At 42.3% G+C, this 12,809-nt stretch overlaps 1 protein-coding gene across 5 annotated transcripts in view; it reads right to left on the bottom strand.

Annotated features, from left to right (window-relative positions):
- The window catches only part of utrn (utrophin), a 193,466-nt gene that overhangs the window by 55,000 nt on the left and 125,657 nt on the right, over nucleotides 1–12,809 (bottom strand). For all 5 annotated transcript variants that reach the window (XM_086189292.1, XM_086189291.1, XM_086189290.1 and 2 more), the window contains 3 exons: nucleotides 8,461–8,590; nucleotides 4,449–4,717; nucleotides 2,879–3,025 (listed from right to left, as the gene is read on the bottom strand). In XM_086189292.1, coding sequence (XP_086045418.1) covers nucleotides 2,879–3,025; nucleotides 4,449–4,717; nucleotides 8,461–8,590 — 546 coding nt within the window. The remainder of the gene's footprint in view (nucleotides 1–2,878; nucleotides 3,026–4,448; nucleotides 4,718–8,460; nucleotides 8,591–12,809) is intronic.

Genomic DNA, 12,809 nt, shown 5'->3' with positions numbered 1-12,809 from the left:
GACAGTATCGCTGCTTATAGATGTCAATACTCACCGTTACTCGCATTGATGCTACTCTCACAAACTTAAGACATGCAGCAGCTGAAGAGGAACTAAAGAAGTTTTAAGGCAGCTAATATCTGTTTAAGTTGGGGTTTTTCTTCCCTTCAGGGCAGAATAATTCCTCCTCTTTACTGTACCCTTTATATGTGTCGTTTTTAAGTTATTTCATTTGTTCTGCAGCTTTTAAAGGCATTTTCACAATGACGGCAAAGTCGATGAAGTCATCCGAAACAAACAGGAATTGATACATTGATACGGCCCAGATGTCCAGCAAACACCTTATTTCCATCTAACAGACAATAGCACTTTGTGTTTTGGTTCACTTCCTGCAAGTTGGGTCGGATCGTGTTCTCGCTGTAATTTAACCACACTTAAGTTTGCTTTGAAATGGACCGGAACGGTTTGGGAGACGGGGATCTCAGATCGTTACTGTATTCACACCGTACTAAATGCTGGAATTTGAAAGCACACTGAATACCCCAGACATTTTTAGGAGTTTCTCCTCCCTCATACACAGGAAATAAATCAATAAAATGTGATATTTTCACATCTTGCCATGTCAACCAGCTCGCACTTTGTCCAATTTTTCTACACTGAAGTTATGTTAACTCCTGGCTCCACTGTAGTGAAGAGTTGCAAATCTTTCCCTCTGACATCCTCCAGTGCTCCCCTCTCTCATCTTGCGATGGAGGCTGGGTCGGACTGGGCCGTCTGCTATCCACTGCTGCTGCTTGACTGATGTCTTCTAAGGGATAATTTAGGAACATAAATTAGAAGTGCTTAAAACCAAGGCTAAGTGTGTCCTGAGGTAATAACTACAGCTTTATGAAATTCACCTTGACTCAATGAGGTCAAAACAGCACTGGCGTTGCAAGGCTGCAGGTTAGCTGAAGCAGTTTGACAGGCCTGTCAGGTGCTGTGTTCGTGCTTCATACAGGGACAGGCGTTTACGTGCAGCTTATGTCTTATATTTGTAATCGTGAGACTTTCTGATAAAATAAGGATTCAAGTAAATTGAGTCCACAGTGTTGACAATCTGAATATACAGACTACATGATCAACTCAAAATTTAAAACGGGTTATAATTATAAATCTAACTTTTTAAGGCTTTTATGATCTTAAATTCAGAGAACTAATCCAAGACTAAAATAGCATCTGCAGAAACCCTGAATTGAGAGAAGTAAAAAGAGGACAACAGAGAGAAAAGTCCACTCCGTTGCCTGCCCCCTCCTTTGAATGATTCAACTTGATTTATGGTCATTCTGCAGGCAGTAAGACTATTAGCAGTATCTGTACGATACATGAAAAACATTACAAGTGTTACTTTCCAAGATTTATTATCCAAACACACACATTTCTTTTCTGCCACTCTTTTATTTCTGCCCACATTTCTAATTCATTTATCTAAAAAAAACAACCATGCTGTTTGGCAGCATATGTGGAAAACCTCCCATAGGTTTCATTAAAACATGTTTCCATGACAGTGTCGAGAAAAATCACCCTCAATATGACATACGGCTGCTCAGCGACCATCAAATTAAAACAGCTGGGTGGTGAGACCTGATACGAACAAACCTGGACCCCTCTGAAGCAAACCAGTTCACTTCCTCATGGCTGTTGTGGTTCACTAATTCATGCATTATCAATTAAAAGGGCTACAGCTTCACTTCACCCTTCTCCATCGTATTATAGCCCTACAGGCTTGCCGTAGATACATCACACACACCAGGAAGCTATGTGCTCTGAGTACAGAAGCAGCCATCTTGTTCTGGGTTAAAATGAAAAGAGCTGTGTTATGATGTCACTTCCTTCGTGTCATTTCTCCCAGAAACCCTTGTACCATTTTGTGCCATTCTCACAAACATCACCAACAAAATGGTGATCATAAAGTTTGAGTTGGACTTGCAGGTCACGATGACCCCATCCAAGATAACCTCAAGCCTCTGGTGTATGCAGATCTCAGTTTGAGACCAAGCAGAGAGTCGGTTCAGCCAGTTCTTTGTTTGTGGAACAGGAGGAAGTGGTTCAAAATTTGGCACTGGCTCCCGAGAACTGCCTTGATGGTAAAAAAGTTAACAGGAATTAAGTCATCTTTCAAATGAACTGACAATGTGAACACAAAAAGAACTGAGTCTCTACTCAGTTGGTCCACTTTTTGGTCCACTTTGAGAGCACTGAGTTCAGTTCTCTTATAGAGGACTGTGTGCAAAAACAACTCCAAGTCCAAAGAATCACAAGCAACAAATATTATCTGACATGTTACTTTCTGCATTAAATGTCATGACATGTCTGACAGCTGATTACAAAAATCGTCTCACACGCAGAGTTAAGGAGGCAGACATTCACAAATTCATGTCGCTTTGCTGCTGCTGATTTGTAGAGAGACGTTACCACGAGTTTCCCTCTACTGAGAAACACTCAGCGAGTCCCTGCTGCAGATCAGACCAAGACATTCAGGAACACTGAGAGCCAAGAATGTGACTGCTGTGCTGTGGGAGTAGTGTCCATTGATGTGTAGCGACAAAGTGTTGCAGCAAGCGTTCAAATGAAACAGGTAGAGGGAGATCTCTCAGTCCACTGTGTTGGGCTGACAAAAAAAAAAAAAAAGGGAAAATCTGCATGCACGCTGCGAGAGACGGAGCCAAAGGAAGACAAGAGGAGATATAAACAGAGGCAGGCAGTAGGAGACGGAGGGAACAGGAAGGTAGTGAAGATGGCATTAACTGAGCAAGAGTGGATAAAATGCTGCAGGCGAGCAAAGTGACACGAAAACACAAGAGGAACAAAGGGAAAACCGGTCGTGCTTCAACATATGAATGAGGAGGATTTACAGCACCTGCAGTAGGTTCCATCTCATATTGAGCTGGTCAAGTTGTCTGGAGGCAGTGGAGGACAGCTGGATGTCCAGTGGCGTCAGCTCTGCCGAGAGCTCGTTTACAGTGCGAACGTCGTGACGCAGCGGAGCCACCTCATCTCTGAAGGCCTGGGGAGAATGTTGTGACCGGGTGAAAATGTGACCTTCTTACAAATATAGGTAGTTTCAGCTCCTGTGAACTTTGTTTATTTTGACCTTAAAAGCGACGCACCACTGTCTCAAGTCAGTGTGATCGTCAGCATGTGTCTGTCTGTTTGTTTGCAGGATATCTCAAAAACTAGAGGTCACATTTTTGATGAAATTTGGTAGAAAGATGGTTAACAGTAGACGGATCATGTGACTAACTTTAGGGAGCTGATCTGGATCAAAATGTAAATCCTGCTCTCGGCCACTAGCAGCATGTAGGTAGTCGTAGTATTTGTCTGCGCGCTCCAAGTGAAACAGAATCTAAATTATATTCTGTATCCGTCCTCTGTCATCCAGAAGAACTACAATCAATATAATGGCCAATATCTCAGAAAAAAAATGACCTGGAAGACCTTTCTTTTTGTGAAATGGAGAGAAAATTTTCAACTTTTTTGACGGAATGTAGATAAATATTAAGGATAGATCTTATTTAGATGATACTCTCTTCACATTTTCTCCTGGCAGAGGATTGAAAGATCTCTCATATTTGTCTGACCTCATATGGAAAATGACCCCAAAATATTCTCATAGAGGCTCTGCACTGAAATGAGGACTCTGCTGGCTGATGGTCTCGTACGCTTCTGTAAATCAACGCAGCTTCTTTTAATTATTCATTTTTTTGCATACGTGAAGAACGGCAGAGATTCTGCAACACAGAGCGTTTGCTGATTTATGTTTATCGTCTTCATTATTACGACAACTGGATGTTACAATTACAATTTCAAGTCTACTGTATCAAAGCAGACTTGATGCCGATATGTTGCTCATGTCTCCATGGCTGCCATGTCATCCATTATTAAACAGTATCCCTACTGTGAATTTTAGATGTTAAAAGATGTAACTGCTCAGATTGCCTGCCGTGTGTGTGTGCGTCTGTGTGTGTGTGTCTGTGTGGATACATTAATTCTCTGTCCTCCATTTCGTCTTTATTAGCTTTTTATTTATTGCTTCCTGTTCATTAGGAAGTTCTGTCACTTTTCAGCTTGTTAACTAAATTGCTCGCTCCTCCAGAACAGACATCCACACATTTGGTGAGAAGCACTGCAGACCAGACAGAGTCATCAAACTGAGCAAACCATCGTCATCAACTTTCACTTCATTGAGAAGACAGCGAGGAAACAGTGAGAGAAGTGAACTCTGACATGATTGCATGTTTATTTCAGTGATTTTTCAACGCGTTAACGTGATACTGCTGTTTTATCAGTGAGGAACGCATGATTCATAATAAAAGCACCTACTTAAACTGACTTTCAGATCTTTGAGGATGACCCGATGTTGAGATGGGATGTCTTCAGATATCAGGATTAGGGGTGTGAACGACAACCTCGCTGTGCGTCAGACTCACCACAGTCCTTTCGATGTGGTCCTGCAGAGAGTCAATCAGCAGATCCCCGACGGGCTGCCAGGTAGCCTTGGCCTCCTCCGCCTGAGTCAGGCGCAGATCAAGCTGGTCCATGGAGCTTTGCAGTTCCTGGAGACGCTCCAAGGCTTGCTCCACCTGATTCTGCCAGCCTCCCACGTGACCTTTCAGACGCTCCCACCGCTCCCTGACTTCACCTGTCTGTTTGCGGATGGCCCGAGCCAACCCCCGGGCCTTCTCCTCAGGGGTGAGGTCTGGAGTTAATAAGGGGAAGAAAAAATAAGGAAAAGGAGAGAGAGAGAGAGAGAGAGAGAGAGAAGGGAGTGCAGGAGAAAGTTATTTCGTTGACAATAGCACTTTCTGAAACAATCATTACGCTTCAATCTATGTTTAATTTCCATACTGCTTCATACGGTGATTTTGGTTCATACATTTTCTACAACCTGTTCCCCAACTACCCATTTTTAAAATGAGCACATTTTGGAGTTCCAAGGTCTCATCGCCAGGGTAGCGAGTAAATGACCATCTTCACCTGTTGCACGGCGTCTCCCTCTCACATGCGCATGCAAGACTCTTAATTATCAGCCTCACGCAGATAGACACACCGTGACAGTGTCTATCTTTTGTAATGAAGGATGTGGGGAACAAACACAACAATGATAGTTAATTACTAATATACACAAGGCAAATTAATTAGCGGGAGAACGTAGCGGTTCAGATCGCACCACAGAGTCACTCTAAGAAATCCCATCCACTCGGATTAAACCTCATGCACCGACTCTGATGTTAAATCAGCTTTTTATCTATTTATATAATGAGACGATGCTTTGATATCCGTATCAGAGATCACAGACAGCAGCCTTCTCGGTCTACGCTCTGAAGTCTTGCCACACCCCAACACACCCCCCTGGGTTAGTTTAATTATTTACACAGATGGGCTTTAGTTTGAAGGCAAACGTGCTGACTTAACAGAGACTTCCCTGCCGCATCCGAGAGAGAGAGAGAGAGAGAGAGAGAGAGAGACGGGGGGAGAGAGTGAGATGGAGTGGGAGTGATGGATGAGTCATGAGACTATAACCGTGGTCTTACCTCCAGCTCACATATTAGTGATTGGCGTTTCCTGGATTCTTAACCTCAAGACCAGGCAAAATAAGTCCTCACATTGGGTTAAAAGACAGCCAGACAGGTTTACTGTCTGGAGGCTTTTTGGAAGTGGAATGTCTTGACTTATAAAGCATCAAACAGATTTAAAAAAAAAAAGAAAAAAAGAAGAGCCTACGAGGTGAGTTAGGGGTCAGAGCATCGTAAGGGCCAATATTATGGAAAACACTTAGTCTGTGTTGATGCATATATATTTGGCTCTCCAAAGCACCTACGAACAGACAGTTTTAAATAAGGAAACCCTGTCGGTTTGAGATGTAAAATGATGAATTTGGGGAAAAGTCTTACCCAATCACCAGAGGAAAGACTAACCAAAAAAGATCTTTAATTGGGACAGAACTCACGAAAGAGCTGGCGACAACATTTCCACTTTCGGATTTATGGATTTGGATTAATGTCATTCGTAGGAATAATTTGCAGTCTGATGTAAATATAGTAACACAGAAAAAAAACAAAGACACCACGTTCAACTAAAAGAAGATTACTTTAAAGAGCTGTATACATTTTGTATATATTCTGTCAATTTTGTACATCGTCAAGTCAAGTCAAATTTATTTGTATAGCGCAAAATCACAACAAAAGTTATCCCATGACATTTTACATCCCATGAAGAGTAGGTCTCGCGCCACATATGCCTATTTTTCTTATTCCCTTCCCTGTACGGCGAGCAGACCAGTTACCACTGGTAACTGAGGTAGGCAGATATAACAGCACGCCTGAGGAACTGTGTCAATGTGTTGTCTGCCATTTTGGTGTTGTTGAGGATGAATTTCAATTTGTACTTCATGTCCTATTTACAGTGCCTCAAGGAATCATTCATTTGGGAAAATTCAGTCAAAGAATCTGATCTGTTTTGGTTCTTTGAAGGTCATAGTTTGAGTTGACTTTTTAGGGAGGAAAGTTTTCTTCTAGCAAGATTAACAGAAAAATGCATGGTAACTAAAGCAGAGAACATCCATCCATCCATCCATCCATTTTCTTCCACTTATCCTGCTAAGGGTCATGGGGGGGTGGAGCCTATCCCAGCAGCCTTCGGACGAGAGGCGGGGTTCACCCTGGACAGGTCACCAGTCCATCACAGGACCAACACATAGAGACAGACAACCATTCACACTCACACTCACACCTACAGTCAATTTAGAGTATCAATCAGCCTCGTCCTCTCTTGATGTCTTTGGACTGTGGGAGGAAGCTGGAGTACCAGAGAGAACCCACACAGGAACAGGGAGAACATGGAGACTCCACACAGAAAAATCCTGTGCCTGAGCCAGGGGTTGAACCCTGAACCTTCTTGCTGTGAGGCAGTGCTAACCATTACACCGCCGTGCCACAATATAGCTGTACAGTTATAGTATGCAAATCTAATGTTTATTATTTCTTTTCTTGAAATGTTTTGCTTTTGAATTTGTTAAACTGTACATTATGTTTTGTCATGTGGTCACCCTGGTTAATGTTATTTTCTAGTGTCTTGTAAGTGCACTTCAAACCATCATGGTGTATGACACTTAAATAAACACTGAGTCTTGAAATTTAACAAGGGGTTCAGATGTGATGCTCCTTTTTGGCATCACAAGGGTCTGAATTGAAACTGTTACCGTCCCTGCAGCTTTCTCTACCCATGCTCCGCCCACTTGGGTGTTTTCACTTCAGGCTACCTACGGTGAGGGTAACGATGTTATAGTCAAAGCAGCTGGCCAGTCACAACATGGTGGGCTTTTCAGAGGGGGGAGGAGCCCACACAGCCAGTTTCTGATAAAGTGACAAAAGTGGGGGGAGTCATAGCTTGTAGAGACTTAACAAGGATGCCTCTTGACAATAAAATTCAAATGATAAACTAGCGAAGGGCCATAATATAGCCCCTTTAACACAACATGACATCTTCTTCTCCTCTCATTTCCTGTAAGTGCTCTATACATATACCAACATGACGTGTCCTTATATACATATGTAAGAACACCGGAAATACAAGGCAAAGTTGCCAGTAAAGTTGTATAAAGAAATTTTAAAAACTAGTCATTTTACTTGTACTACTTCCTTATGCCACTAAAAATATGTCTCATATGAGGGACGTCAGGCAATTTACACCCAGGAATGTTGCTGAAATCACACCCTACTCGCTAGATAGAACATTTCATTTTACCGCCTGACTTCTGAGTTTGAAATTTATGTATAACATAAAGTGGACCATAAGTGGCCTTGCAGTGATAATTATGGTGATATTTCTCATTTCAAAACAGGTCTCCAGGCCTTAATATTTTTATATCAAGTAGTATAATGTTCTAGACCTACCTGTCTACGACTGATCTATAAGCAGATCTTTTTGCTGAAGAGGAAGATGCACTGTTATTCCCAAGATTAAAATGAAAAATATTATTTCCCTGTATCAGTGGAAGTCCGGTCGGCAAAAAAAAAGTCAATGCAGTCATTTCTGGGTTGGTAACAGTTACAATGATGGGACTGAAAAGCGATTCACTGTGTGCAGCAGTGGAGGAATTGTGGTCTGATGAACCTCATAGTCATGTGGCTGAATGACTGATGCTTCCAACTTAGATTATGCTGAGATATGGCTGTAATAACGAAATCAAAATCACGCAGGAGAAACCAGATCATGAGGAAGAGCAACGCAGTTTCCTTCGAGAGGACGAGCAAATACCTGAACAACAGTAAATTTGAAATGGCAAGTTTTGTTGTTATTTTGTTGAAGCGGTCACAGCCTACGTGCAAATGTGACCTTTGAGTGCAAAATGTGACACAATTTCTGTCTCTCTCTCTCGTCTGTTGACATCATAGGTTGGTGTCTTGATTCTGATGATGTTTACGGAAGGTGTGAACCAACCTGTCTTTGGCTGCAGGTTCTTGCGTGGTTCACCAGGACCTTCGATCGGCTGCTCGGCAAGAAACATCCGGGCTTGATCCAAAGTACTCATCACCAGGTGCTCGCGTTCTTTGAGCTCTGATCGGAGCACCTACAGGACAAATGCAGAAATATGGACTTGAAAGGGCTGGACTCATAACTGAATTACACAATTAACACATCACTTTACTTCTTAATATATTTCTAAAACTCTATCAAACATGGACAGTCCTGTTGAGATTAACATATTGCTTTAATGGCTGCTTTTAGACATTTTTACTGTAAATAAATACACACAAATGATTCCTTTTTGCATCCTGCACTCACAAAGAAGTGATGCAGGGGGGGAAAAAAGTCATTGTGAACTCAAGACACCTATTTGTGAGCACTTGAAATAAAAACAATCTTTCGGTGAAATATTGCTTTAACTCACTGAGTCATATGACCCAACACAGACAGGAGGAAGTGGATTGAGTTAAGGAAGCAATTACAAGTTCCCTTTGAATCTGCCTCCTAACTCATCACGACATTTTTAATATAGAGAAGATTCGCAGTGATTGAAGACACATCCTGCTGTATAAATGAGACAGAGAGTGCATTTGTTAGCTGTTTTTTTGACAGATTATTTAAGAGGAAGGTAATTAATGGATTTTCTCTGCAGGTATGCAACTGATTTGGTCGGCGCAGATGAACTCAGAGTGAACCTGCAGCATTTTGAAAAGGGTGCTTTATTCAGATTGCTGCGCCCCCCCCAACAACCTCCTCAGAATTATCCACCAATCCACCAGCTCTTCTCCGGCTTTCATCGTATTGTTATAGAAGCACTTCTGATTAATTCACATTTACAATCAGCTTATAGACAAGATAAACAAAACTCTGAGGATAATTAGATGACTGCTGCGTAACGAAAACACTTTTTTCCCCCCCTCTATCTACCTATTCTTTCCTTGTTAAGATGGAAAAGCGAGTGGTAGAGAGATAGCGAGAGAAGGGATGGCAGAAGTGGCGGCGGGAGTGCGAGCGATGAGAACAGAGTGGTGATTGAAGGAGAGAGAATGGGGTCAAACCGGGCATTTCCTCAGGGTTGGTGTGAAATTAACTGAGCGATCCGGAGAATAAAGTGAATTGCTGGGTGTTATAACCCTGAAGGAACTATCATTACAGCGTCTGCTAGCAATACCATATATCTCGCTCATCCTTTCTCACACCAAAATTGACGTATTTCCACACAAACATATGACCCAAATGACAAGAGTCCAGGCCCTGCGGTTGATAAACGGAGAGTAAAAGTTCACCGAGCCAATTTGATGGACACTTTCTTAACCTGATGTCAACCAGCCACAACTCACAGTGGGCGATAAACCCAGACAGAGAAGGGCTGAGCATGGTGTGTAATAGTATAATTATTCTTGTCTTAATACATGTTTGACCCCCCCCAGGGGACTTCTTTGCCTATCGGAGTGTGTGATTGCTTTGTGGGGAGGCAATGTAGTTTAAGGCGCTGTTAAGCAAGTTGATTAGATGGGACAGCTTGCTTTGATACAGTCTCAGACTTATAGAACAGACGAGTGCAGCAAAACACGCCAAAGTTTTTATTCACCACAGTCACTGAGTAGAAGATGACGAAAATGTCGGGTTAGTTTGAATCAGGTATAAGGAACAATTTAGGGAAATAAGGGGGACAAAGTGGATGCCCTGAAATGAACACTACTTTTTTTTGTTTTGTTTGGTTCTATTTTTCTTTTTCTTTTTTTTTAAATGCACATTTCAAGGCGTAAGTTCCGGTAAAAAGGTAAGTTATTCCACCGCAACAACTATTTCACAGAGCCTCCTGTGGACAAATGTACCCTCGCAATGAAATGGAGCATTCTGCTGAACACAAATTAAATCACCCCTGCTAATAAATGGTTTGCTCCGTTTCAATGATTTCCACCCGGCTCACACGGAGGAGACGTAATCGGTGGGAAGCTCAGAGACAGAAACTAAATGAGAGATGATTGGGGGAAAAGGTGCATTTGGGAGAGCTGAGATAAGAAAAAGGGCTGCAAGGACAACGAATGTGCCACTCGCAACCAGCTGCTTCAAATAGTTTTTGTTTTGCTTCTCAAGATTTATTGGAGGGACCGAATTTAAAGTATGAAGAGGAAGAGCAATAATCTTTCTGAAAATTTCAGGTAGAAGCTTGAAGCTTTCCTGTTTGAAAAAGTATGAAAAGCAGATTTTTCTTTGGAAAAAAAGTCAGGAAAGGATATCATTCATGCAGTACAGTAATTGCAGGGTTGATTTAGTTTCATGAAGCAAATCACAAACCACAGAAGAAGAACAGCACATAAAACATTCTCATGCCCTGGTTGTGCATCAGCATTACTTGCTATGACGTTATAACTGGATAATTCACTGCTTCATGGACTGGAGTTTCCACACTCATACGGCTGAAATACACCTGGCTGTTGTAGATGTTACATGCCTGCATAGAGCCAATCTCTCCTAACCGTTCTGGGGCTGAGGAATCGTACCGTGTCTGAGTGCAGTGATCAGACTCTTCAAATAAATCAAGGGACGAACATGCTCAGGCACAGGATGGATCACCCGGTGTGAGCGCACTCCCACTGCCACTGGTCGAAAAACCTGACAACATTTGCAATGGGAACAGTTTTTATTCACATTCAGTCCTGTGTCGCATGCAGGGGACACGGATGCCAACTGAGCATTAATGGGAACACCAAACATGGACGAACACGGTTATTTGCAGCCATCTTCTGGCTCCTCTGATATCATATCCAATGAGTGGTGGGAGCTCAGCTAACCACAGCACAAATGGAAGAAGGACAGCTTGGCTGACGGTGAAGTGAAATCATTCAGTTAATGACGAACTTGGAAAAAATACTAAGTGGTGCGAAAAAACACGACAACACTGGGCAGGTTTTTTTCCACTGCGATGTTTGTGATGCTGGATGTGATGCACCAGGGAAAAAAAACAAAACAAGAAAACAAAGAGGCAGCTCTCAAAAAGCTGTCTTAATCATTTTTTAAAGCAAGTTACTGGGTGCTCAAAAAACTGTCGTGTAACCCAGGGGTGAGAAGTGGGAAAAGAGGTACAAGTGTGTGTATGAATGGGCGAATGAGGCCCCATTGCAAAGCATTTTGTGTGTCTGTAAGTTGGAAAAGTGCCATATAAACAGGGTCCCTGTACCTCTTAACTCTCCAGAGTAATGGCGGTCATAAGCCGTTTGATTCGGAGCGTCCAAAAAAAAAAAAAAAGTTAAAAAAAAAAATTGCAGAGTTTCGCAGTAAAAGGAACTCAAGAACCTACTGGGCATTTGTGGGCCGGCAAACATTTCCTTGGTAATAGCGAGCTCCTACAATCAGACAAACATCACTATTGAATTTAATTATTGTGGGTGCTATAGTACCTCTGTGAGATCACGAATAAAATATGTTCTTCTTTAAACCAGGATGATGTAAACCTGTGGCTACCCCGGACAGTCACGACAATCATCCTATATGGGGAATATTAACGGGATTTCCACTTTATGCATCTTGAAATTTATGATAGTAGATTCTTTTCCCCCCTCCAAATACTGTCCTGCAATGTCTCCAAAGAGACAAAAGCACCGGCAAAGATTGTTGCAACAATACAAACACAAGCGGTGCCAAGTAATTCCCTTTGTTCGACACAGTCTCTCTTTCTGTCATTCAGCCATTGTGTATCCTTGCTGCTTATGCAGACGACAACACCAAAAGACCTTCCCCCCAAACAGTCAAACAAGTCTTTTTAGTCAGACTTCAACAAGCAGCTCATGTGAACAGAGTGTAACACAGGGAAAACACTTTTCAGAAGGAGGATTAGAGGTAAATATCACACACACACACACACACACACACACACACACACACACACACACACACACACACACACACACACACACACACAGTCAGGCTTCAGGTTAAGGAAAAAAACAAAAATAAGCTCTTTTTCTTGAAGAAATTCTCGCTGGCCAGTGACTGATAAAACCCTGCTGCTTATGTCAAATACAAAAAGGGACAGTTTTGCTTTTCCGTTTGATAGTTTCAGTGCTGGCGCATGTGAATAAGGCTTGTGTGATGTCTGAGTGATTCTGACCTTGGTTGTCTGTGTGTGTGTGTGTGTGTGTGTGGGCGCCAACATTTTGGCATATGAATGATTGCGTTTGTGTGAATGTGAGTGTGTGTGGAGGGAGTGTTTGTGTCCAGGCCTGTTTTTGTACGGTGTGTGGCCGTAATAGCATGGCGAGCGCTTATCGCCCCGCTGCGGTGGCAGTGATAAGATAACATCACAACAGCTACTTTCA

The sequence above is a fragment of the Aulostomus chinensis genome, chromosome 20 (assembly GCF_037954235.1).
Source record: "Aulostomus chinensis isolate RoL2024-O1b breed Wild chromosome 20, RoL_Achi_v1.0, whole genome shotgun sequence".
NCBI classification, from domain to species: Eukaryota; Metazoa; Chordata; class Actinopteri; order Syngnathiformes; family Aulostomidae; genus Aulostomus; species Aulostomus chinensis.
This window is presented reverse-complemented; position numbering and strand designations above follow the sequence as displayed.